Raw genomic sequence first — 26,275 nt, 5'->3', positions numbered from 1 at the left:
TTAATGAATTATTCACAGTTTTACAAGTCACAGTCAAGTACGACCCAGCATGCAGCATGGCACAGCACAGAAGGAAGGAAGATGGAAGCAACATACTGTATACAACATTTAGATAACCAACATCCATGTTATCTGACAAAACATAGACATACAAGTGTCTTCCCTTTTTAGTTTAATCCTAAAATTGGATCATTCCAGATCAAAAGCAAATTCACAGAATTATTTGTGAATGTAAACTAACACAGAAAAGACAAAAAGTCTTCTTTTTTCCTCACAGTGCTTTACAGAATAAATCCAGACTGACATCTAGGTCATTGTCTCAAGCACTTTTCTGATACACATGAACTTGGTGTACTGAAAGTGCAGGTTACTATTTCAGCCTTATTTTCTAATATCTGAACGGTTGGTAGCACCACAACAGTCTTGGCGAGGAGTTTGGGGCTTGATGCTCCTTCATCCTCATCAAACCCCATGACACCATTCTGCTCGATGCTGAAAGGATGAAACTCAGCCAGAGCTGTATCAAAGTCCCATGCCTGGCGAAGGGTTAAGTCCACATAAGATTTAGTGTTCGTTCTGGTCTGTTTACCCACGTCGTTTCTACAGATGGCCGTGCGCAATGATGCGTAGCTTGTGCAGTTGCTTTGGGCAAATGACTGAGGTGAGTGCTGACCATCCATCCAACCCAAAACACGACTATGGTCCCCTTTCCTCAGTCCAATAGTAGGCTTGAGTCGTGTGCAGCCTTTGGTTAATAAGTTTTTCCTGCACAGAATATAAACCCATGGATCCAGGATAGGGTTGAAGGAGGCAAATCTAATGGCCAGGAGATCACTGCGATAGTCTGGACTTCTGCCTGATGATATGTAAGCCGGATCATACAGCTGGTTAATGAAAATGCGCACCTGTTGAGTTACAATTAGAAAAGATCACAACTCTTTGAAATTAATAAGGATTTACATATTAAACCTGCATGTACTGCATTTACTACATGTCATGTAATGATTGTGAATTTTTTTACATTTTTTTTTATGATCATAATTTCTTTCTTAGTTATGAATATCAGTTTTTCTTCAGATTAAGTTGTTTTTAATAACTTAATAGATCCAAACCTAAATTAATAAATAAATATGTCGTTTACAAACAAATAAAGTCATGCCATTCACCCACTTTAAACATCTGAGAAACAACACGAGTTCACCTGCTCATATTATTCTGGTTTTCAATAAGCAAGTATGACTTGGCTTGCTTGGAGAGTCCACTGGAGCTCTAACTAATATAAACTAATAAACTAATGACGAGACAGTAATTAATTACTAGATATAAAAGTAGAGTCGATATGGTGGTTTGATGAAATAATTGTCACGGTTTGTGCGGTAAGTAGCTGTTTATGTTAACTGGATTATATGAACAAACTCCATTGGTATGGCGCTTATTCTTACACACAAAACAAATAATATGAACACTGACCACTAGGGTAACTTACCACTAAAGGGATGGAGCATATCAGGAACACGATGGTCATGAAAATTAGCAGCCAGAACATCTGGATCTCTGCTGCAGATGTCAGTTTGAATCTGCGCCTGGACCCTGTGTGTCCGGATACCTCTGCCCTCACCATGCGACTCATTTTACTCATCCCGACCAGTGAACGACACACGGCAAAATTACACAGAACGGTGACAGCGATTAAGAGCAGCATGAAACCTCCGTACAGAAACGTGTACGATGCGCCGACAGGGTCCATGGCGCGCCAGTCCAAGAAGCACCAAGTTCCAGGAAAGTGTCGCTTGTGCTTTCCAAAACCAAAACTGGGCATGATGCACAGCACGATATTGGCCAGGTACGTCGCCATCAACGCGAACCGAGCCATGGCCCGGTCCACATGCTGCGAGTAGAAGTACGCGTGGTTTATGGCCAGATATCTCTCCACTGACATTGCGCACAGAATAGACATGCCAGCCGAGCCGAAGAACAGCATGGAGAAGGAGAAGAAATGGCACAGGAGCGCTCCGCCCGGCCACCTGCCCGCGATGTATGTGGCGATGACCACCGGACTGGTGAAACAGGTGCCCAACAGGTCCGTGATGGCCATCCCACACACCAGAGTGTAGAAGGTGGTCTCCTTTTGCTCCTTTTTGGAGATGCAAAGCACTACGATCGCCACGAGGTTTCCGAGGACCCCGACACCAAACATAGTGGCCGAAGTGATGAGAGAGCGATAGTCCAAACTCAAAGACGAGCTGTTGGCGAAAGGCACGAGCACTTCTGACACATTCAAACCCACGTTCAGCAGTGAATCATTCATGTCTGAAAGGTTGACAAGTGCGAGTGGTTCCACAAACTTAAAGTCTACACTTCGCTTTTCCATAAGAGTTGTGTGCACCCGCTGCGCATACAGAGGGTTCACTAAATAAATAATGACAGCCTCGCGGTGTACCTCTTAGGTTTACGCGCATCTCTCTGTGGCCTTGATTGGACTCAAAGGTGTCACTGCTTTTATAGAAACCCACAGCTCCTCTTCCCACTGTGTGATGTCAGCGTTGAAGAGTGACGTCATCTGCAACTCCATGCAGCCAGAAATAGCTAATAGTAAGCGCAGGTGTGTGGCTTATAGCAAGTTCAATTCAGTGAGGAACTGCAGTAGTAGCAAATATGTTGCATGTTTTTCTTTATTTTGTAGACCAATATCTTTCTATTGCACACTATGTTCAAATGTAAAAGGCAAATAACAATAATGCTGTGACTTTTTCGAAACCATATTTGTTTCTTGTGAAAGTGGCTCAATACAGCTGAAAAGACAAATTACCAGAATGAAATGACAGAGTATATGCTGACAACCTTTTTTGTTTGTTTGTTTGTTTGTTTTTATATATAGTGAACTACACCTTTAAGGATCTGAGTTTAGTTGCAAAAACATAGGCATGTTAACAACCCTAACACTAACAAGTCTGACCAACTAGCAGTTAGTTAGAGCTAATCATTGAGTGTTTTTAATTCAGTCTTCTTTTTTTATGTAAAAGTGACTTGAATGACATGTCTTGGGGGGGTTGGATAGATACCTTGTAAGTTTAAGCAGTTTATCTAACTACCCTAGTGAAAAATAAATATACTAAAATGTATTTGACATACATTTATTTCATGCTATGTATACTACAAATCATTTACATATTATGTATAAAAATTGTACTTTTAGTATACTAAACTGGTATATTTAAAATCTGCTAAATTGGAACAACTTTGTACTCAATGCACTTTAATTGTGGGAAAGTAGTGCTGAAGTCTAAATTTATACTGAAGTATATTTGATTGTACTAAAGTGGAACTATTGCAAATATACTTTAGGTACACTTTAAATATTTAAAGATTATTTAAAGATTATACAATCCTCATCAATAGTGACATGAAAACATATTTTAGGCTTAATATTAAGAAATATGCACTGTGCACAAGTAGTACTCCAAATAAAGTTTCATTATAATTTTTATATCAGTTAGTCTTGTGCGATATGTCAGTAAATATGTTAATGGACTTGAACTATGCTTAGTATAAAATAAATGCATTTTAAATCTATTACTTTTTTACTTTTTTATTTTATAATATTTGACTTGAATAACATCAGCTTGTGTAGATATTAAATGATCAAGATGGTGTCACAAATGGCAGCCACAGCACTGAGCTATGCAATTTTGATTGTGTCAGATAGAAGTATTGTCTGTTTGTCTCACCTCTGTTGTTTTCTCTTGTCTTAGAAAGTCTTAAACAACATTATGAATCACTTCTATATCTCTCTGACAAGGCCAGTAGGCTTATACATATTCACTGCACCTGGATGTACAAATGTAAAATGTAGACTGTAGCCAACGTCAATGTTTGAGCCACATGTTTTTAATGTGAATCAAGTGTTTTTGTTAGTCACCAACGTCTTCTGACATAATCAATGATTGTGATGAAATTTGGCAAATTTGTTGCAAATTTCATTAAGATGAACTAAAGTCCCTCTCACACACACACTGCATAGCCTGAGCTGATGTATAGGCAATAGAGAGAGGTATTGATCTCTGTGTTTGGACTGGGAAAATCTTTGCATCCATCTCCTAATCCATGTGGGAGTATTTAGGCACAGGGACGGTTATGAATCTGCAGGAATCCATATGAAGCCATACTGCTGTACTTATGGGAATGTATAAGATGACAGCAGAGCCTTTCTAAACACAGGATCTCGTTAAAGTTCTCTCTCTCTCTGTCCACCACAGGTATCTGATAGCAGTTGTGAACCCAGCGCTTGAGGTCTAATTTGAGGTAATGAAAGAATTCATCATCCCGCGGGAGATCAAGAGTGATGCAGCTGTGTGTAAGTAGATTCTGCTCTGATGCAGGCAGCAGTCAGTATGTGAGTGGCTGGCACCGTGGGCAATCATCTCACTCAGAATTTCATATTTTTTTACAATAACCTTTCGACCATAGACACCAACGCTCACACGCCCACATCACACACAGAAGGAAGGTGTGGGTGTGTGCATGGTGAGCATATATAAAGATGTCTATTTTATGAGCAAACACATACTGTAAATGTCTACGGGGAATCATTTATAGAACAAACAGTGGCACATAAAAATTTCACATTTCATTTCCCATTTAGTACATTATTTAATTTTGAAATGTAATTTATTCCTCTGAGGCCAAAGCTTTTTAAGCAGCCATTACTCCAGTTTTTCATGTCACATGATCATTCAAAAACCAGTTATTAATTGTTCAGTTATTAATAATGGTTAAAAACTGTTTTTGCCAATCAGTGTTTTAATAATATAAAATTATAAAATAATAGAATAAAATATTGATATTGACTGATAGTGTACGTATGCATATTCATATACAGGTTTCATGTAACTAATATCAAACCTTTCATTCATTAAACAGTCTATGTCAAGTGAATAAGTATTGCTCCTAATTATTTCAGTTGCTCCCTTGTTGTGATGACAGTCCCTTGGGAGAGAAAAAAACAAAAGGGGTAATTACGTACTTAATCAATGAAATGTCAATAGAAAATCAGTTACATAAATGAAGCACGTTTCAACAAATTACAAGATTAGCTGTTGCTATAGAAATATCACGCAGCTGAGTCTGGTTGCATTATGCCTTTGTCTACAGTTTTGATGCTCAGAGCAACATGGTTAAATTTGCAATAACCTCTGACACTAGGTCATATTGCTGTATAGCAATTTCCTTCTTCTAATGGAAAGAAAAATGACATGAAATAAAACCCTGAATATTTTGTTATACTACATGATTGTTTATCATTTTCTTTCCTCTGCATAACCATGTGGACCTTAACCCATCAATTATATATTTGTATATTTATATATTCATAGGAGTCAGTTTTGTTTTATTATATACTTTGGTATTAAAGTTTCCATATAGTTCTGATTTTTGGCTTTGGCAGTTAGATAATATAGCACTTCAGCCATACTAAAATCCCAAAGTAACAGCTATGACATGAGACCACTGTGCCTAACAACAGCCTTAAGATATGAATATATTCACAATGCAATATAGCCACTGTACATTTTCTGTTCTTTACACTCATGAATTCGGTGTATCATAACTGCAGTGCATGAAGTTCAAAAGTGTGGGGTCAGTAAAGGTTTTTTTGGCATCAATGGTTCTATCAAGAACCTTGAACATCCATGGAACCTTTCAAATGCAGAAAAGGTTCTTTATAGTCGAAAAAGGTTCCTTAGATTTGTAAAAAATTAATTGAAATTGAATTGAATTAAATTGAATTGAATTAAAATTAAATTAAATTAAAATGTTCTTCAAAATGGTTCCTTTAGGAACTGTTCACTGAAAGGTTAAACCAAAAATGGTTCTTCTATGGCATCACTGTAAAAACACCCTTTTGAAACCTTTATTAGGTTTATTAACCTTGTAAGATTTTTATTTTTATTTTTTAAAGAAATAACACTTATTTAGCAAGAATGCATTCAGTTGCAATAAAGACATTTATAATGTTACAGAAGATGTCAAATATACACTGTTTTTTTCTAATTCCTATTTATTAAAAAATCCTGAAAAAATTTAAACTGTTTCCACAACAAACTGTTTACTTTCAGCATTGATGATAATAAGTACCATATTGGAATGATTTCTTAAGGACCGTGTGTTACTGAGGACTGGAGTAATGGCTACTGAAAATGTAGTTTTGCCATCACAGGAATAAATTACAATTTAAAACATATCAGAGAAAACAGTTATTTTTAAATGTTCATATTATTTCAATATATTACTGTTTACTTTAGTTTTGATCAAATACATAGGCTTGGTGAGCATAAGACACATCTTTCAAAAAGATTAAAACATCTTACCAACTCCAAACTTTTAAACTGTACTGTATGTACATTGTATCCTTTTGTTGGTTGTTTGCACATTAGCTAAGTGGCTCTCCCGTCCCTTAATAATTTTTAATTGGATTGCAAGTTAAGTCTATTGAATACCTTAGTAATGGGTGTGCTAGAATGCACCACACTAGTTTACCTCCAACTCTGCAGACAATTGATGTCTCTAGTGGGCAATGATCTTAATGTGTTTCCCTCATGACAGAGCTTCAATATCCTGACTGAGTCATTCATTCAGTCAGTGCCAAGTTCTTGCAAACAAACTATGGCTCGATTTTGTGTACTAGAGAAGTGTTGATCTTGTGATTAACTGCCGGGAGTCAATTTCTTAATTAAAGGTTTCATCTACTTCGGACATTTACATACCCGCCCTTATGAAAATTGGTTTTTCGTACCATGGTTTTATTATAATAAAAGTGTACAGTGGGAGGAAAAAATATTTGATCCCCCGCTGATTTTTACGTTTTCCCACTGACAAACAAATGATAAGTCTATAATTTTAATAGTAGGTTTATTTGAACAGTGAGAGACAGAATAACATCAAAAAAATCTAGAAAAAAAACACATTTTAAAAAAGCTATAAACTGATTTGCATTTTAATGAAATAAGTATTTGACCCCTTCGCAAAACATGACTTAGTACTTGGTGGCAAAACCCTTGTTGGCAATCACAGAGGTCGGATGTTTCTTGTAATTCGCCACCAGGTTTGCGCACACATCTCAGTAGGGATTTTGTCCCACTCCTCTTTGCAGATCCTCTCCAAGTCATTAAGGTTTCGAGGCTGACGTTTGGCAACTCGAACCTTCAGCTCCCTCCACAGATTTCCTATGGGATTAAGGTCTGGAGACTGGCTAGGCCACTCCAGGGCCTTAATGTGCTTCTTCTTGAGACACCCTTTGTTGCCTTGGCCATGTGTTTGGGTCACTGTCATGCTGGAATTCCCATCCACGACCCATTTTCAGTGAGGGAAGTAGGTTCTCACCCAAGATTTGATGGCACATGGCCCCGTCTATTGTGTCTTTGATGCAGTGCAGTTGTCCTGTCCCCTTAGCAGAAAAACACCCCCAAAGCATAACGTTTCCACCTCCATGTTTGGGCATAGGCAGCATTCCTCCTCCTCCAAACATGGAGATTTAAGTTGATGCCAAAGAGCTAGAGTTTGGTCTCATCTGACCACAACAGTTTCATCCAGTTCTCTTCTGAATCATTCAGATGTTCATTGGCAAACTTCAGACGGGCCTCTACATGTGCTTTCTTGAGCATACAGGTGCATCTCAATAAATTAGAATGTTGTGGAAAAGTTCATTTATTTCAGTAATTCAACAAATTGTGAAACTCGTGTATTAAATAAATTCAATGCACACAGACTGAACAACAAATTAGAATACTTCATGAGACCAATAAAAAAAATAAAAAACTTTTTTAGTGAATTGTTGGCCTTCTGGAAAGTATGTTCATTTACTCTATATGTACTCAATACTTGGTAGGGGCTCCTTTTGCTTTAATTACTGCCTCAATTCGGCGTGGCATGGAGGTGATCAGTCTGTGGCACTTCTGAGGTGGTATGGAAGCCTGGGTTTCTTTAGTCTCAGCCTCAGACGTCACGCCCACGGAACGTTGGCTAAACGTCTGATGCATATGGTACACTTAACTGGAAACACTTCAGGAATGTCGAAGTCGTCATCTGATTGGTTGAATTTTATCGGATTTCCGGGGGAGGCGAGTGACGCGTTTATTTTCGGTCCGCCGGGAAACAAAGCGCAGACGTGTGATTGCAGAAGAAAAACTGTCGTGTTTACATGAGTGACAATGAGCATTTATCAAGACCAGCGAAACGTAGGATTCTCAAAAGTATGCGAGGTTCACGGCATACACTCTTTAAGAGATGTTCAGGAGTTTTGTTTGAGGCACTTAGTGGAGACAAAAAGAGATATAATGCAGACGCCATTGTTGTTATACGTGCACGAACGGATCAATGACTTACTGCTTGTTTTCTTGTCCTTCTTTGATTTTCTATGCTGACTGACTTGTTGCACGCCGGTCTGTTGTTGTGGGGACATTTCCACGCCCCGAAACGTGACGCTGAACGAAACGCACTGTGATTGGTTGTTTGACATGTCGGTCAAACGGCCTTATGGGCGGGCCTTGGCCAAAGAAAGCTGCTATGAATTCCAGACCTTCAGCCATCAGTCTGAAGGTCTGGCTACGCGAGACTAGGGTTTCTTTGACAGTGGCCTTCAGCTCATCTGCATTTTTTGTTTCTCATTTTCTTCTTGACAATACCCCATGGGGTTCAGGTCTGGTGAGTTTGCTGGCCAATCAAGCACACCAACACCATGGTCATTTAACCAACTTTTGGAGCTTTTGGCAGTGTGGGCAGGTGCCAAATCATGCTGGAAAATGAAATCAGCATCTTTAAAATGCTGGTCAGCAGAAGGAAGCATGAAGTGCTCTAAAATTTCTTGGTAAATGGGTGAAGTGACTTTGGTTTTCAAAAAACACAGTGGACCAACACCAGCAGACTGTGGAAACTTAACACTGGACTTCAAGCAACTTGGGCTATGAGCTTCTCCACCCTTCCTCCAGACTCTAGGACCTTGGTTTCCAAGTGAAATACAAAACTTGCTTTCATCTGAGAAAAGGACTTTGGACCACTGGGCAACAGTCCATTTCTTCTTCTCCTTAGGCCAGGTAATTTAATTCAATTCAATTCAAATGTATTTGTATAGCGCCTTTCACAATATATATCATTGCAAAGCAACTTTACAGCAAATTAAAGTTTTTACAATATATTTAGTAGTAGCTTACTAGTGGTGACTATGTCAAATTGATGATATGGCAGAGATGTATGGTAAAGATTAATTAATGATGTAATCAAACAGACATAGAACACTATAAATTATTAGCAAAATGTGGTAGTGCTGTATGTTGTTTCAGTTGTTTCATGTCAATCCCATGGCAGAAACAGAGAACAAATAGGAACATAATTAGCGTAGCTGCTGTTCAAACCAAGCAAAGAAAGATTTGTTCAACCAGAGCTAAAAGATTAATAATGTGCATTTGATCAGATATAACTGTAGTAAAAGTTTATGAGATGCATTATTTGAATGCTTGGCTACAAAGATGAGTCTTCAATCTAGATTTAAACAGAGAATGCTAAAACAGAGGCTATTCCAGAGTTTGGGAGCCAAATGCAAAAAAAGCTCTACCTCCTTTAGTATACTTTGCTATCCTAGGAACTATCAAGAGTCCAGAGTTTTGCGACCTTAGGGAGTATGATGGATTGTAGCGTAGTAGAAGACTAGGTACGCAGGAGCTAAACTGTTAAGGGCCTTATAGGTAAGAAGTAATAATTTGTAGCTGATGCGGAACCTAATAGGTAGCCAATGCAGAGACTTTAAAATCGGAGTAAAATGATCATATTTTCTTGACCTGATAAGGACTCTAGCAGCTGCATTTTGTAGCATCTGTAGCTTGTTTACTGAAGATGCAGGACAACCATCTAGTAGTACATTACAATAGTCCAGTCTAGAGGTCATGAATGCATGAACTAGCTTTTCTGCATTTATTAACATTTATTTTGTCAAGTCAAGTCAAGTCACCTTTATTTATATACCGCCTTTAACAATACAGAATTGTGACAAGGCGGCTGTACAGTATTAAATAGGAAACAGTACATCAACAATGCCAAAGGCAACATTAAACACTCACATTATAGGTAAAGGTAGTTAATCAAAAACAATAAAATAAAATGCAATACTGTGTTAAGAGAAAGTGTCCCCAACTAAGCAAGCCAGAGGCGACAGCGGCAAGGAACCAAAACTCCATCGGTGACAAATGGAGAAAAAAACCTTGGGAGAAACCAGGCTCAGTCGGGGGGGCCAGTTCTCCTCTGGCCAAAGTTCCCGTGGTCTTGTGCCGACAGCCGTCTAGGTGATGTGGTCTTTAATGTGGATCCGTCTCTGGGGCTCATTTTGTAGCTTGACAATGTTTCTAAGATGGAAGAATGCTGTTTTTGTAGCATGAGCAATATGATGTTACAAAAACATCATATTGCGCCTCTGACGTTGTCTGTGGTTCAGGAGTGGCTTAACAAGAGGAAGACGACAACTGTAGCCAAATTCCTTGACACGTCTGTGTGTGGTGGGTCTTGATGCCTTGACCCCAGCCTCAGTCCATTCCTTTGGGGGTATCGTAAAAAAAAAAAATCATATTTTTTTAGACCCTAGTTTGAAACCACATTTGGAGAGGTGTTAGGAGTAATAAATGAAAAGCTACAGATTCATTCACATCTAAATCCAATTGCAAACTGATGATGTGCTAACAGTCAGAGTGTGACGTTATCTGTGCAGTGTGTAGGACAAGTATTTGCTCATCACATTACACTTTGACGTAAAAGTGTTGTAATGATCTGATAACCTGTCAGAGTGTTTGGTTCTCACTGGAGGGAAGATGTGATTTTCTCTTGCATCATCTCCCTCCACGCAGCTCATTAAGCCTCTTTCTGTCTCTCACTCTCACACACCGTCTCTGTAATGTTTCGCTCTCTATTCTTTCCCCAGTCCTCCAATCTCTGTTCAGACACAACAAGCACAGTTAAAGTAAACCATCTTTCTCTATGAAATGTCATTAGAGAACAAGAGATCGAGGGAGAAAATGAAAGAAGATCAGTGTTTTCCAGCAGAGCGCAGAATCTGAATTGTGTGCTGTGAGAGATGTGTGACGGAGATGCTGTGACGCAGTCTTGCCCCTAACGAGGTGAGAAACATGATTCTTTGCTTTTTTCAGGAGCTTAGGAGAAGCTTTAATTGAAAATGGCAGGGGGAAAAGGGCACAGGTGTTCATGCTCTTGACTGCTGTCAGCTCACCTGCATTCAGCCACATAATATCTGTACTGCTTTCTTATGATGGGGAAAGTAAATTTTGAAGCCTCCTACAGGCTAACTATCTAATCTAATCTAATCTAGTCTGAAACATGGTAACTTTACTCACCCAGTAAATAAGACATGAATCTGTTTCCATCACCATCTCATGAAGCCATACGTCCAATCATAAATACTCTCAACAAAGCATTTTGGCAGACACTTCTAAATGTTTGCAATTCATGCCTTCCCTGAGAAGTGAACCCATGTCCTTAACATTGCCAGTACCATCTGTTTGAGCTACAGGAATGAAAGTAGCAATGTGATGCTAATGCTAATAGCTACTGTTATACTGTTATAAGTAGTATAATATACTGCATATATTCAGTAGGGGAGAGTGGGGTAAGATGAGCATTTTTTTACTTATGTGGGATAAGAGAAAATGAGGCAGATGTACAATAAAAGTATCTAAAGTAATTTCAGGATGTTTCGTATCATTTTAAATTATCTGAATGTATCTGTGACAAATGGTTCTAAAAATATGGCTTCTTTTAAAAAAAAACGTGTTTCTGTGATTCAATTTGCCCCAGGTTAGGGGTAAGTTGACCCGAGTCAGTGAGTAAGATGAACCATCTAGGTTTAAACTGACTACCTGACTGAATCCGATTTATTTACCTCTTATAAAAACCAATTTAATAATCAAATTTAATTTTACAAACAGTCATAGTTCTTTGTTTGTTGTTCTTTAATTTTTTTTGCATTTGTGAAACAATATGTTGAACACCAAAGTTTTAACCTTCCCAAAAACAGACTAAACAGAGAGTTTGTTGAGTAAAATTACATAAAAATGAACTAGACTGAGGGAATAAGTGTCACTGAAACTAATAAACATTTTAGTCAAAAGATTCTTGGCATGGTAGCTTTTCTGCAATGTCAGACGGGCCATTATAGAGACTATAAGTGGAAAGATATAAATGATTATAATGTGGTAAAAAGCATCTTCTGGTTTTCAGAGAAGGATTTGGAGCACTTGTACACTGTCCCTATCAAATGAACTAAAAATAATATATATATATATATATATATATATATATATATATATATGTACACTCTAAAAAGTGCTGGGTTATTTTTGTAAACACATAGCTGGGTTAATTGTGCTGGGTCAAAATTCTGGGTTGTTTGAGGTACTGTAAACACACAGTTGGGTTGATCATGCTGGGTCAAATGGACTTTCACCACTGAACACGCGGGTTGGGTTATTTTAACCCAACCGGTTTGTTTATTTTTCCACTTCATCGAACTTTCTGGATTCTTCACTCGTCTCCTCGTCAGGCGGTCACGAAATTCGCAGCAAGCAGGATTATACGGTAAGTTAATATGATTATTTACCTTTATTTTTTAATAAGTTGTGGTTTAAAGCACAGTAATTTCACTGTTTAATGCAATATTTGATATGTCGCTGTGCGGGGTTAGCGTTTATTCTGTGAATGATTAACGAACGTTAAGTAGCAGCCTATAGTGAGGTACTTTTTTGCCTCAACAATCGCTTTATCGTTGAATAAAAGTTGTGTGTGTGTGCAAAGTTTTATTCATATACAGTAACGTACACATGTCCCTTTTTTAACGCTTCATGAAAACAGGCATAGGTTAGACATATGGTGTAAGTTCAGTTACTGTCTCCATACTGTATGGCTTTATAATGTTTTGTCAGAATTATGTCATTTCGTACTAAAATTGATCTTTTAAGAGCATATTTTTTCAAGTCAATGTTTGCGACGTGCCGAATCCAACGATAGATCCGTCATTTTTATGTTGTGTTTTCGCGCTCTTTTTTTCCTCAGGTAGCTGCATTAGCTACGCTTACTGTAACTCTCGTGGTGTATAAACAGTGGTGTAGTGCAGGGTATACGCAGGCTTATGTCCACTTCTTTATCAGTTGGCTTTGTGTGTATATACTTCTAAATCCCCTCTGTTGCGCATCGAGTAGTGTCCTGCATTAGTCAAAATCGTGACAGTACACATGAATAGCTAATTTGATCGCATGTGCGTATATGCAAATATTCCTTAAAAACACGCGGTAACGACAGTGATGCGGTAGGAACAGTGGCGCGGGCTTCCTTTTAAATATATTTGATGATTGCGCCTAAACGCGCCCGCGCCCGCTTCGTCCACTCCTCCACCCAGATGCTGCCTGTTCACACGAGGGCATGTCAGAGAAAACCCGACCGATTTAATCTGAAACTGCGAAGAATCACGTGATCACCTGATCTGTGTTTAAAGATTGTGCTGCATGTACACGCATTAACCTGCTTTGTATATAAAATAAGTTTTGTGAAATTCTAATTTTCTAAATCTGAAATTTCATTCTAGATATGTGAGATTCTTGCTGGTGCAGATGGACAGCTTTGTAATAGAGAAGTTGAAGGAAAGGCAGCTTACCCTGGTTAAAACCTTTGAAGGTAAGTTATATCATTCAGTAACATTCAATAACCATGATTTGTTTTAAAATTTGATCTTTTCTTTAAAATAACCATAGTTACTGGTATTATACATACTTACTTATTTAACCACATTTGTGTGTGTGTGTGTGTGTGTTTTTTTTTTTTGTTTTTTTTCAAATTTGATCAGATTTCACAAGACTTCAGGAAACTACATCCAGAGGAAGACTTTTTGTAGACTGGGCTACAATTGCAAGATGGAAAGGTGCATTAAGAGCTGGGTGACGACTTCAGGTAAAGTATTTCCTATAATATGTCAATCTATAGAAAATTTTCATATGAAAGTGTTTCACTGTGTTGTTTTGATTATGAGATAAGTTTCACAGTTTGCACTGTATTATTCTTATGGTCTAGATGTTAAAGGGGAGAGTGCTTTCAAAGTCCTGCTCATTCTGGAGGAAGGGTCCACAGAACCACAACCACAGAAGTCTGGAAGCCATTCATTGACATACAAACCTGTAAGTTATGTTTTCCTTTTCTATATATATATAATAAATTTTTGGAAATGCTAACTGATACTTCCTACTGACACACTACAGCAAAATATAGAAATCTCTGACTTAAAACAATTGTTTAGCTGGTGAAAATACTAGTGTTCCAATCATTTTGGCCACCACTGTATGAGGTGTTCAGATATAAAAGACAAAAAAATGTGCAGTTTGAAATTTTCTTCTAAAATTAGTATATTTTAAAGGCCTAAGTGTCTTCAAGACTAAGTGTCGTATAATTAACAGGTGCAGACCAGCATGGTGGATTTGTGCCTTGGGGACGAGACAACGACATCCCAGACCTTCACCATTATTACGGGCCGTGCCACTGAAGCCACTGACTTGTTGCCTGGAAATTTCTCCAGCTTGCAGTATATTTTATTGATGGACATAAGTCTACATGTGATTTTTTTTTTTTTTTAAGACCAACAGTTTTTTCTGGCCGCTTGTAACATGTTTTAAATTGTCATATGTATTGTCTGGTGGACAGTTTGTTTGGCTTAGTTTTAATAGCACAATGTTTGGAACGATTTTCATGTGGTAATAATTAATTTTTGAGTGTTCTGCTGCTCTAATGTTAACAAAGAATCGCAATCTACAGTGCCTAGTTTACACAGTTTTGTGTTTTAAAGTAACTGATCTACTAAAATTGATGTTTTATGTGTCTGCAATGGTTGGATAAAATGTTTGACAGCAAGATGTGATTTTCTCTTGCATCATCTCCCTCCACGCAGCTCATTAAGCCTCTTTCTGTCTCTCACTCTCACACACCGTCTCTGTAATGTTTCGCTCTCTATTCTTTCCCCAGTCCTCCAATCTCTGTTCAGACACAACAAGCACAGTTAAAGTAAACCATCTTTCTATGAAATGTCATTAGAGAACAAGAGATCGAGGGAGAAAATGAAAGAAGATCAGTGTTTTCCAGCAGAGCGCAGAATCTGAATTGTGTGCTGTGAGAGATGTGTGACGGAGATGCTGTGACGCAGTCTTGCCCCTAACGAGGTGAGAAACATGATTCTTTGCTTTTTTCAGGAGCTTAGGAGAAGCTTTAATTGAAAATGGCAGGGGGAAAAGGGCACAGGTGTTCATGCTCTTGACTGCTGTCAGCTCACCTGCATTCAGCCACATAATATCTGTACTGCTTTCTTATGATGGGGAAAGTAAATTTTGAAGCCTCCTACAGGCTAACTATCTAATCTAATCTAATCTAGTCTGAAACATGGTAACTTTACTCACCCAGTAAATAAGACATGAATCTGTTTCCATCACCATCTCATGAAGCCATACGTCCAATCATAAATACTCTCAACAAAGCATTTTGGCAGACACTTCTAAATGTTTGCAATTCATGCCTTCCCTGAGAAGTGAACCCATGTCCTTAACATTGCCAGTACCATCTGTTTGAGCTACAGGAATGAAAGTAGCAATGTGATGCTAATGCTAATAGCTACTGTTATACTGTTATAAGTAGTATAATATACTGCATATATTCAGTAGGGAGAGTGGGGTAAGATGAGCATTTTTTACTTATGTGGGATAAGAGAAAATGAGGCAGATGTACAATAAAAGTATCTAAAGTAATTTCAGGATGTTTCGTATCATTTTAAATTATCTGAATGTATCTGTGACAAATGGTTCTAAAAATATGGCTTCTTTTAAAAAAAAAACGTGTTTCTGTGATTCAATTTGCCCCAGGTTAGGGGGTAAGTTGACCCGAGTCAGTGAGTAAGATGAACCATCTAGGTTTAAACTGACTACCTGACTGAATCCGATTTATTTACCTCTTATAAAAACCAATTTAATAATCAAATTTAATTTTACAAACAGTCATAGTTCTTTGTTTGTTGTTCTTTAATTTTTTTGCATTTGTGAAACAATATGTTGAACACCAAAGTTTTAACCTTCCCAAAAACAGACTAAACAGAGAGTTTGTTGAGTAAAATTACATAAAAATGAACTAGACTGAGGGAATAAGTGTCACTGAAACTAATAAACATTTTAGTCAAAAGATTCTTGGCATGGTAGCTTTTCTGCAATGTCAGACGGGCCATTATAGAGACTATAAGTGGAAAGATATAAATGATTATAATGTGGTAAAAAGCATCTTCTGGTTTTCAGAGAAGGATTTGGAGCACTTGTACACTGTCCCTATCAAATGAACTAAAAATAATATATATATATATATATATGTACACTCTAAAAAGTGCTGGGTTATTTTTGTAAACACATAGCTGGGTTAATTGTGCTGGGTCAAAATTCTGGGTTGTTTGAGGTACTGTAAACACACAGTTGGGTTGATCATGCTGGGTCAAATGGACTTTCACCACTGAACACGCGGGTTGGGTTATTTTAACCCAACCGGTTTGTTTATTTTTCCACTTCATCGAACTTTCTGGATTCTTCACTCGTCTCCTCGTCAGGCGGTCACGAAATTCGCAGCAAGCAGGATTATACGGTAAGTTAATATGATTATTTACCTTTATTTTTTAATAAGTTGTGGTTTAAAGCACAGTAATTTCACTGTTTAATGCAATATTTGATATGTCGCTGTGCGGGGTTAGCGTTTATTCTGTGAATGATTAACGAACGTTAAGTAGCAGCCTATAGTGAGGTACTTTTTTGCCTCAACAATCGCTTTATCGTTGAATAAAAGTTGTGTGTGTGTGCAAAGTTTTATTCATATACAGTAACGTACACATGTCCCTTTTTAACGCTTCATGAAAACAGGCATAGGTTAGACATATGGTGTAAGTTCAGTTACTGTCTCCATACTGTATGGCTTTATAATGTTTTGTCAGAATTATGTCATTTCGTACTAAAATTGATCTTTTAAGAGCATATTTTTTCAAGTCAATGTTTGCGACGTGCCGAATCCAACGATAGATCCGTCATTTTTATGTTGTGTTTTCGCGCTCTTTTTTTCCTCAGGTAGCTGCATTAGCTACGCTTACTGTAACTCTCGTGGTGTATAAACAGTGGTGTAGTGCAGGGTATACGCAGGCTTATGTCCACTTCTTTATCAGTTGGCTTTGTGTGTATATACTTCTAAATCCCCTCTGTTGCGCATCGAGTAGTGTCCTGCATTAGTCAAAATCGTGACAGTACACATGAATAGCTAATTTGATCGCATGTGCGTATATGCAAATATTCCTTAAAAACACGCGGTAACGACAGTGATGCGGTAGGAACAGTGGCGCGGGCTTCCTTTTAAATATATTTGATGATTGCGCCTAAACGCGCCCGCGCCCGCTTCGTCCACTCCTCCACCCAGATGCTGCCTGTTCACACGAGGGCATGTCAGAGAAAACCCGACCGATTTAATCTGAAACTGCGAAGAATCACGTGATCACCTGATCTGTGTTTAAAGATTGTGCTGCATGTACACGCATTAACCTGCTTTGTATATAAAATAAGTTTTGTGAAATTCTAATTTTCTAAATCTGAAATTTCATTCTAGATATGTGAGATTCTTGCTGGTGCAGATGGACAGCTTTGTAATAGAGAAGTTGAAGGAAAGGCAGCTTACCCTGGTTAAAACCTTTGAAGGTAAGTTATATCATTCAGTAACATTCAATAACCATGATTTGTTTTAAAATTTGATCTTTTCTTTAAAATAACCATAGTTACTGGTATTATACATACTTACTTATTTAACCACATTTGTGTGTGTGTGTGTGTGTGTTTTTTTTTTTTGTTTTTTTTCAAATTTGATCAGATTTCACAAGACTTCAGGAAACTACATCCAGAGGAAGACTTTTTGTAGACTGGGCTACAATTGCAAGATGGAAAGGTGCATTAAGAGCTGGGTGACGACTTCAGGTAAAGTATTTCCTATAATATGTCAATCTATAGAAAATTTTCATATGAAAGTGTTTCACTGTGTTGTTTTGATTATGAGATAAGTTTCACAGTTTGCACTGTATTATTCTTATGGTCTAGATGTTAAAGGGGAGAGTGCTTTCAAAGTCCTGCTCATTCTGGAGGAAGGGTCCACAGAACCACAACCACAGAAGTCTGGAAGCCATTCATTGACATACAAACCTGTAAGTTATGTTTTCCTTTTCTATATATATATAATAAATTTTTGGAAATGCTAACTGATACTTCCTACTGACACACTACAGCAAAATATAGAAATCTCTGACTTAAAACAATTGTTTAGCTGGTGAAAATACTAGTGTTCCAATCATTTTGGCCACCACTGTATGAGGTGTTCAGATATAAAAGACAAAAAATGTGCAGTTTGAAATTTTCTTCTAAAATTAGTATATTTTAAAGGCCTAAGTGTCTTCAAGACTAAGTGTCGTATAATTAACAGGTGCAGACCAGCATGGTGGATTTGTGCCTTGGGGACGAGACAACGACATCCCAGACCTTCACCATTATTACGGGCCGTGCCACTGAAGCCACTGACTTGTTGCCTGGAAATTTCTCCAGCTTGCAGTATATTTTATTGATGGACATAAGTCTACATGTGATTTTTTTTTTTTTTAAGACCAACAGTTTTTTCTGGCCGCTTGTAACATGTTTTAAATTGTCATATGTATTGTCTGGTGGACAGTTTGTTTGGCTTAGTTTTAATAGCACAATGTTTGGAACGATTTTCATGTGGTAATAATTAATTTTTGAGTGTTCTGCTGCTCTAATGTTAACAAAGAATCGCAATCTACAGTGCCTAGTTTACACAGTTTTGTGTTTTAAAGTAACTGATCTACTAAAATTGATGTTTTATGTGTCTGCAATGGTTGGATAAAATGTTTGACAGCTGCACCCATTTGAAAATTGTTTTAAAAAGAAATAAAACTCATTAAATTTATGTTTACAGTTACATTTTTTGTATTTTTCTAACTGTATTACAGAAAAGCAATAATAATAAGGCAATAAGACAACAAATAACCCAATTATTAGGTTATGTTTAACCCAGCAACACAGTTAACCTGACCCACTGGTTGGGTCAAATAAACAACCCAGCATTCTGGGTCAAATTGTAACCGGATGAACGAGACGAGAGGCGAGCGGATCCATACGCGAGCTTCTATTATAAAGACATGGTCGTACAGGCAGGGTCGAGACGGGAGCAGACAGGAATATCACAGGCAGTCGGAGAGAATAATCCAATAAACGAGAGCGATAGTCCAAAAGGCAGGCGGCTAGACAATCAGAACGAGAAAACCAGGCGGGAAAGACAAAACACTGGGGACTAGGAACTCGGAACAAGAAACTAGGAAACGCTAACAATAGGAATACAATAATACAACAATCCAGGAAGTGCACTGGGGGGACCGGGGTTTTTATAGAACGCCTGATTGGTCACCGGGGCTGACGCAATCAGTGCGGTGGAGGATGGGAGATGCAGTCCGAGATGCAAAGTAACAGTCAGAGTGTGTAGGTGAAGCGAGAGTGACATCTGGTGGTGAGTGGACAACGGGACACCGACCAGATTCGTGACATAGCCGACATAGCAGGGGCCCTCCAGGGCGGAGCAGGAGGCGCAGGAGCCCTCCAGGGCGGAGCCGGAGCAGGAGGCACCAGGGCCCTCCAGGGCTGAGGCGGAGCAGGAGCCCTCCAGGGCGGAGCCGGAGGCGGAGCAGGAGGCGCAGGAGCCCTCCAGGGCGGAGCAGGAGCCCTCCAGGGCGGAGCCAGAGGCGGAGCAGGTAACGCCAGAGCCCTCCGAGGCGGAACAGGAGGCGGGGCGGTCCTCCAGGGCGGAACAGGAGGCAGAGCAGGAGGCGGAGCAGCCCTCCAGGGCGAAACAGGAATCTGCGTCACGGTCTGGGACCTGGGGAAAGCAGGGACAGAGGAGGCAGACAGAATAGGGGGAGAAGGCGCAGCAGCCCTCCGGGGCGGAACAGGAGGCGGAGCAGGAGGCGCCGCAGCCCTCCGGGGCGGAACAGGAGGCTGCGTCATAGACTGGGACCTGGGGAGAACAGTGACAGAGGATGCAGACAGAAAAAAGGGAGAAGCAGAGAGTTTAGTGGTTAACGCCCCCTCCATAAGAGGTTCTATGGCAGGCGCCAACACCACTGGAGGCACTGGCGCAGCTTCTCCGATGGGGAAGGCCTCTGGAGCAGACTTGAGACCAGACGGGACCTCTGAAGCAGGCTTGTGATCAGAGGGGAGCTCTGGAGCAGGCTGGAGACCAGCCGAAAGCTCTGCAGCAGGCTTGAGATCAGAGAGGGGCTCTGGAGCAGGCTTGAGATCAGACGGGAGCTCTGGAGCAGACTGGTGAACAGACGTGGCCTCAGGGGTTGATTTGTGAACAGACGTGACCTCAGGGGCACAGTGTGCAGCCCACACACACCAGATGGCAACCGCCATTAAAGGAAGAGCAGCAGCGGGAGGTTGTGGTGGGTCCAGTACCCTGGCTATCATGATAGGCCGTGATCGTGGGACATCAGACGAGGCATGGCGCGGCTCTGGAAGGTCAGACGAGACGTGACTTGGCTCTGGACAAATAGACGAGACATGACGAGGCACTGGGAGGTCTGATGAAACATGGAGAGGCTCTGGGCCGTCAGGCGGGACGTGGCTTGACTCTGGTCGGTCAGACGAGACATGGTGAGGCTCTAGACAGATAGACGGGATGTGACGGGGCTCTGGAGGGTCAGGCGAGGCGTGACTTGACTCTGAGCGGTCAGACGAGGAGTGACTTGACTCTGAGCGGTCAGACGAGGCGTGACTTGACTCTGGGCGGTCAGACGAGGCGTGACTTGACTCTGGGCGGTCAGACGAGGCGTGACGGGGCTCTGAGCCGTCGGGCAGGATGTGACTTGGTTCGTGGTGACCAACTGTGACTTGACCTGCTTCGTGAAGATCAGTAGTGAATTGACTTGGCTCATGAAGATCAATGACCTTAGTTGGCACAGGAACGACAGCCTTGACGTTGCTGGACTTGGAAGCTTGACTGGACTTGGGGGCTTCAGCTGTAGCCTGACTTGACTCAGCCGCTTGACTTGACTCAGCCGCTTGACTTGACTCAGCCGCTTGACTTGGTTCCTGAGGATCTGCGGTAACCTGGCTTGGCTCATGGAGATCCGCTGTAATGGGACTTGACTCATGAACAACATGGCTTGGCTCAGGAACAACAGCTGTAACGTGACTTGACTCAGGAACAACATGGCTTGACTCAGGAACGACAACTGTAACGTGACTTGACTCGTGGGGAACAGCTGTGACTTGGCTTGACTCATGGAGAACGACAGCTGTGTCCTGGCTTGACTCTGTGTCTTGACCTGACTCAGGGGTAGCCACCGCAACATGGAGCGCCACTTTAGCTGCCCATACCGTCATTAGGGGTGTGTCCAGCACATGGGCCATCATGACCATAGGTGGTGTCCGGGTGCTGACCACAGGTTCTGGAATGGCAGCCATATTGTGGAGTGGCTTGGAGACGGCGGCCATCTTGTGCAGTGGCTTGGAGACGGCAGCCATCTTGTGCAGTGGCTTTGGCGTGGCAACCATCTTGTGCAGTGGCTCTGGCGTGGCAGCCATCTTGTGCAGTGGCTCTGGCGTGGCAGCCATCTTGTGCAGTGGCTCTGGCGTGGCAGCCATCTTGTGCAGTGGCTCGGGAAAGATGGCTGTAACTTGACTTGAGACAGAAGCGACAGCTGTAATTTGACTTGACACAGGAACAACAGTTCTGGCTTCATTTGAAACAGGAAACACAGTTTTAGCTTGACTTGCCTTAAGAGCGGTTCTGACTTGACTTGACGCAGGAAACATAGCTCCAGCTTGACTTGACACAGGAAACACAGTTGCAATCTGACTTGACTTGGAAACTTGACTTGACTCGGGAAACGCAGCTGCAACTTGGTTTGACTTGAAAACTTGACTTGACTCGGGAAAAGCCGCTGCAACTTTATATGGCTCCGATATGGCAGCTGTGACGTGACAGAGCTCTGTTTTCGCCGCCATCTTGTGAACGGCCGTCGCCGTCATCTTGTGAGCGCACGCCGGCGCCGCCGCCATCTTGCAAACGGGCACCGCAGTTGCCGCCATTTTGTGCACGGGCTCTGTGGTCTCTGCTGTATCATGATCGCGCTCCAACGCGGCCATCTTGTGAACGGGCGCAGCTGTCGCCGCGATTAAATGAGCGCTCTCCGCAGCCGTCGCCATAGCTTGAGCATGCTCCTGCACGGCCGCCATTTCACGAGCGATCCAGGCGGCAAACGTGTTTGAGGGATCGTGCTCCGGCATGACCGCCAATCTGCGGGTGGGACGCGCGGTCGCCTTTACCGCGTTGTCGCGTTCCCTCTCTGCGACCCCCACAGTGCACGGCGAACCCACACACAATAACGCAAAGTTCAAAAATGCCTCCAGTGACGAGCGTGGACCCTTGCGTCTCAACAGCGTACGGAGGGGCTGGTTGACGCCGTCACAGAATATCTTGATCTTAGAACAGTCCGGTAGGGTGGAATAATTGGAAATAGAGATGAACTCACGGATGTAACGATCCAGTGTGTGTGATCCCTGTTTGATCCTGAAGAGTGTTCTGTCTGTGTCCATATCTGTTGACTGTCCGGGGGTGAAGCTGCTGGATCCTGTTGTGCTGGATTGTTCTGTAACCGGATGAACGAGACGAGAGGCGAGCGGATCCATACGCGAGCTTCTATTATAAAGACATGGTCGTACAGGCAGGGTCGAGACGGGAGCAGACAGGAATATCACAGGCAGTCGGAGAGAATAATCCAATAAACGAGAGCGATAGTCCAAAAGGCAGGCGGCTAGACAGTCAGAACGAGAAAACCAGGCAGGAAAGACAAAACACTGGGGACTAGGAACTCGGAACAAGAAACTAGGAAACGCTAACAATAGGAATACAATAATACAACAATCCAGGAAGTGCACTGGGGAGGACCGGGGTTTTTATAGAATGCCTGATTGGTCACGGGGGCTGACGCAATCAGTGCGGTGGAGGATGGGAGATGCAGTCCGAGATGCAAAGTAACAGTCAGAGTGTGTAGGTGAAGCGAGAGTGACATCTGGTGGTGAGTGGACAACGGGACACCGACCAGATTCGTGACACAAATGGTTAAACCCAGCACTTGGGTCAAAACAACCCAACGCGTGTTCTGTCCCATAGTTACCCAGCAGCTGGGTTAAGGTTGGGTTATTTTTTAACCCAGCACTTTTTAGAGTGTATATACATGTATACATACATATATATATATATATATATATATATATATATATATATATATATATATGATAAACTAATCCAGTTGCGTAAGATCACATTAAAATACCAGTTTATACTTCAGAGATTTAACTGAACTTCAGTGCCTTATGGTGAGGTAAGTTAAAGTGCTGGCTCAACTTACCCCACATCATTTGGCTCATTTTGCCCCATAGCTAGCATTTTGGGGGGGGAAAAATAGTTAGCTTACCAATACAGGCTAATATTTAGCTAAATGATTTGCATGGTTTTATGTGTTGCTAAATCACCTATATGCATCATAAATATTTTTAGACCTTTTTTCCTTTGATGTAACAGCCATTACATCTGTTATGCTAAAATTTTACTTTGACAAGCCAAAAACAGTTTTTAAAGTAAATGGGTTCCTTCCACTGGTCCCAAGTGTTTCTCCTTTTCACAGTCTGGCAGAAATTATCTGTGATTTCAAAATACATGATCACATGACAATTGTACAATTGTACAATTGCGAAGGTACAGGAGGTGGGTCAACTTACCCACTGGCTCAACTTACACCTTATCCCTACATAACAAGCTAGTTTTGGAACAATTGTGTCGTTGTGCCAATAGTTGTTTTATAGACAAAGATACAGTGAAAACAAAGGTAATCATTTATCTTTCACAGGTAGATGTTATGGTTGAAAATGTTTTTGTTAGAAACCATACATAGAAATGTGATAGATGACAGTAAACTGATATGAATGTATAATGATGTAAAAATGAACACCATCTTGGATGAAAGAGCTTCTTGGAAGAGGTGCACTTGTTAGGTTGCAATAGCCTCACAACACAGCATGCATTAGCATTTCTGCTTTCCATACCAAACATTGTTGTATAGCTCCATTGTCTCTTAGGGATGATTTAGCAAATCTCTTCTCTCAAAATTGTAAGCCATATAATAGAAAGATGACATGAATCATTTGAAGATGCACTTAGAAAATGTTATGGTGCTTGGGTGACTAACAGCCTCCTTGCAGCAATATTGCTCCTCTAAGGAATTTGTGGTAGCGTTAGCATCTGGTCAGGGAAGTATTACAATTGTTCATCTTGTGACTCCTCAGCTGGCAAGGCACAGGAATAATACACAGATACCCAGAATGATACCTATTTATTCTTAAGGTCAGTGCTAAATTTATTCTTGTAGATAAGAGGAGAGATGCTAAATACACCTGGCATTGAATAATGAAGAATCTAAATGGCAAAGCTCTTTGTCTCTTAGCTTTCTGTCTAGTTTCAGAAATAGGTTTGTGTATGTGATTGGGAATTTATTATACTTTAATGAAAAGAAAATTGCATTAACTCAATAGTATATTTTACATATAAGATTGGAAAATGAAATAATTCAGAGAATTTGAGCAGGCAGAAGTTTATGTATCACATATCACTGTTGTCTGTTTAACTCAATAATAGACGCCTGTGTGACTTTAATTTCATTGAGTTAAGATTGTAAAATGCCATATATAATGCCAATTCCTTACTAGCTGACACTTTAAAGAAAAAAAGTGATGCCGACTAAACGAGTGAATGGGTGAAAGTCTGAATGAAAGAGGATGGTAGGATGGCTAATTGTGAGTGGCCAAGCTAACAACATTAAATGACACAGCTCTCAAAGCGGTGCAAAACAAGGCTTTTATCAGGCCACAGAGTTTTATTTTTCTGCTATTGACAATAGGATGTGGATGCAGCCTGAATTAATATTTCCTCTCAGGACATTAAGCAAATTTTCTCTTATTTCACTGTGGCTCTTTGGGATTCACAGATTAAGCACACCCACATGCGCTGACGCTGTCCGTTTCTAGTTAGAGATCCCGCATTTCCACTGGGACATAAACAACAGCACATTAGATAGCAGGGCAATTACCAATAATTTCAACGAGTCTGATTCAGGCATGAAAGCATGAGGCTGTCTGTACATTGATAATTTAGTACAGACACTTTGAACTCTGCCTCAGTTCAAGACAAACACTGACATGATATGGCTGATAGCTTGTTCTTCTGTCTGTACATCCTCTCTGTCTCCCTCTCATTCACTCTTACCAACATTACAAGAAAAACACACACTGTTGGGATGATAACAGGCAATAAATTGCTACCAGAATCCTCATACACTCTACAAAAAAGTCTGTTAATATGATGGATTTTTGTTTTTTCATATTGATTTTCACAAATGTTTTCTCATATTTTCAATTATGCATTGTGTTGTGTGTAAGTGTGAAATGAATAGTTCACCCAAAAATAAAAATTTGTTGAAAATGTATGACCCTTAGGCCATCCAGGATTTAGATTAGTTTTTTCAGAACAGATTTGGAGAAATATTTATAAATATCAAAATAATCCACACAACTAGAGTCCTTGAGTTAATGTTTAGGGAAGCAAAAACCTGCTTTAATTATTAAATTAAATTAAATTAAATTAAATTAAATTAAATTAAATTAAATTAAATTAGAGTAGAGTAAAGTAAATTAATCATTAATACATTTTACTTCAAACCATTGCCTTAGGCTAAAAGAGTCCTCTCTTCATAATATTGATTTCTCCAGTGAACAGATTTGGAGATGCCATTGCATCTATATCAGAAGAGAGATATGCACAGATCAAGCACCATTTATAAGTGAAAACAGTTGTAAACAAATAGGAGAGGATATAAGAGGACAAAAGGGAATGAACTTTTTCACTGGAGAAAGCAACACTGAAGAAAAATCTGTAAAATAAAGCACAATGTACTGTATTAAAATTAAGAAATGGTCTGTATTGATTTTTTACAGGTGTTTTACCTGTATTTTGAATTTTGCACTTGTACCTGTATTTTGATGAAGTCACATGCTAATTAGCATAT

The 26,275-nt window shown here is 40.2% G+C and overlaps 1 protein-coding gene and 1 long non-coding RNA gene across 9 annotated transcripts; one reads left to right on the top strand and one right to left on the bottom strand.

Moving 5' to 3' along the window:
* Positions 1–2,594, bottom strand: ptger4c (prostaglandin E receptor 4 (subtype EP4) c). The gene is made up of 2 exons (XM_051094338.1): positions 1,487–2,594; positions 1–905 (listed from the first exon to the last, which is right to left on the bottom strand). The coding sequence occupies exons 1-2, from the start codon at positions 2,369–2,371 to the stop codon at positions 312–314; spliced, it is 1,479 nt and encodes a 492-aa protein (XP_050950295.1). The 5' UTR covers positions 2,372–2,594; the 3' UTR covers positions 1–311.
* Positions 2,595–12,369: 9,775 nt separating this feature from the next.
* Positions 12,370–18,882, top strand: LOC127153361 (uncharacterized). Of its 8 annotated transcripts, none has more exons than XR_007825266.1 (5): positions 12,370–12,627; positions 17,704–17,792; positions 17,962–18,065; positions 18,186–18,289; positions 18,565–18,882. It is a non-coding gene; the product is annotated as an uncharacterized LOC127153361 (long non-coding RNA). The 8 variants fall into 8 exon arrangements; XR_007825267.1 differs by lacking the exons at positions 17,704–17,792; positions 17,962–18,065 and adding exons at positions 13,631–13,719; positions 13,889–13,992; XR_007825264.1 differs by lacking the exon at positions 12,370–12,627 and adding an exon at positions 16,462–16,701.
* The last annotated feature ends 7,393 nt before the right edge of the window (positions 18,883–26,275 follow it).

The sequence above is a fragment of the Labeo rohita genome, chromosome 2 (assembly GCF_022985175.1).
Source record: "Labeo rohita strain BAU-BD-2019 chromosome 2, IGBB_LRoh.1.0, whole genome shotgun sequence".
Taxonomy (NCBI): domain Eukaryota; kingdom Metazoa; phylum Chordata; class Actinopteri; order Cypriniformes; family Cyprinidae; genus Labeo; species Labeo rohita.
Note: the sequence above shows the minus strand (reverse complement) of the source record. Positions and strands in the feature narration are given on the sequence as shown.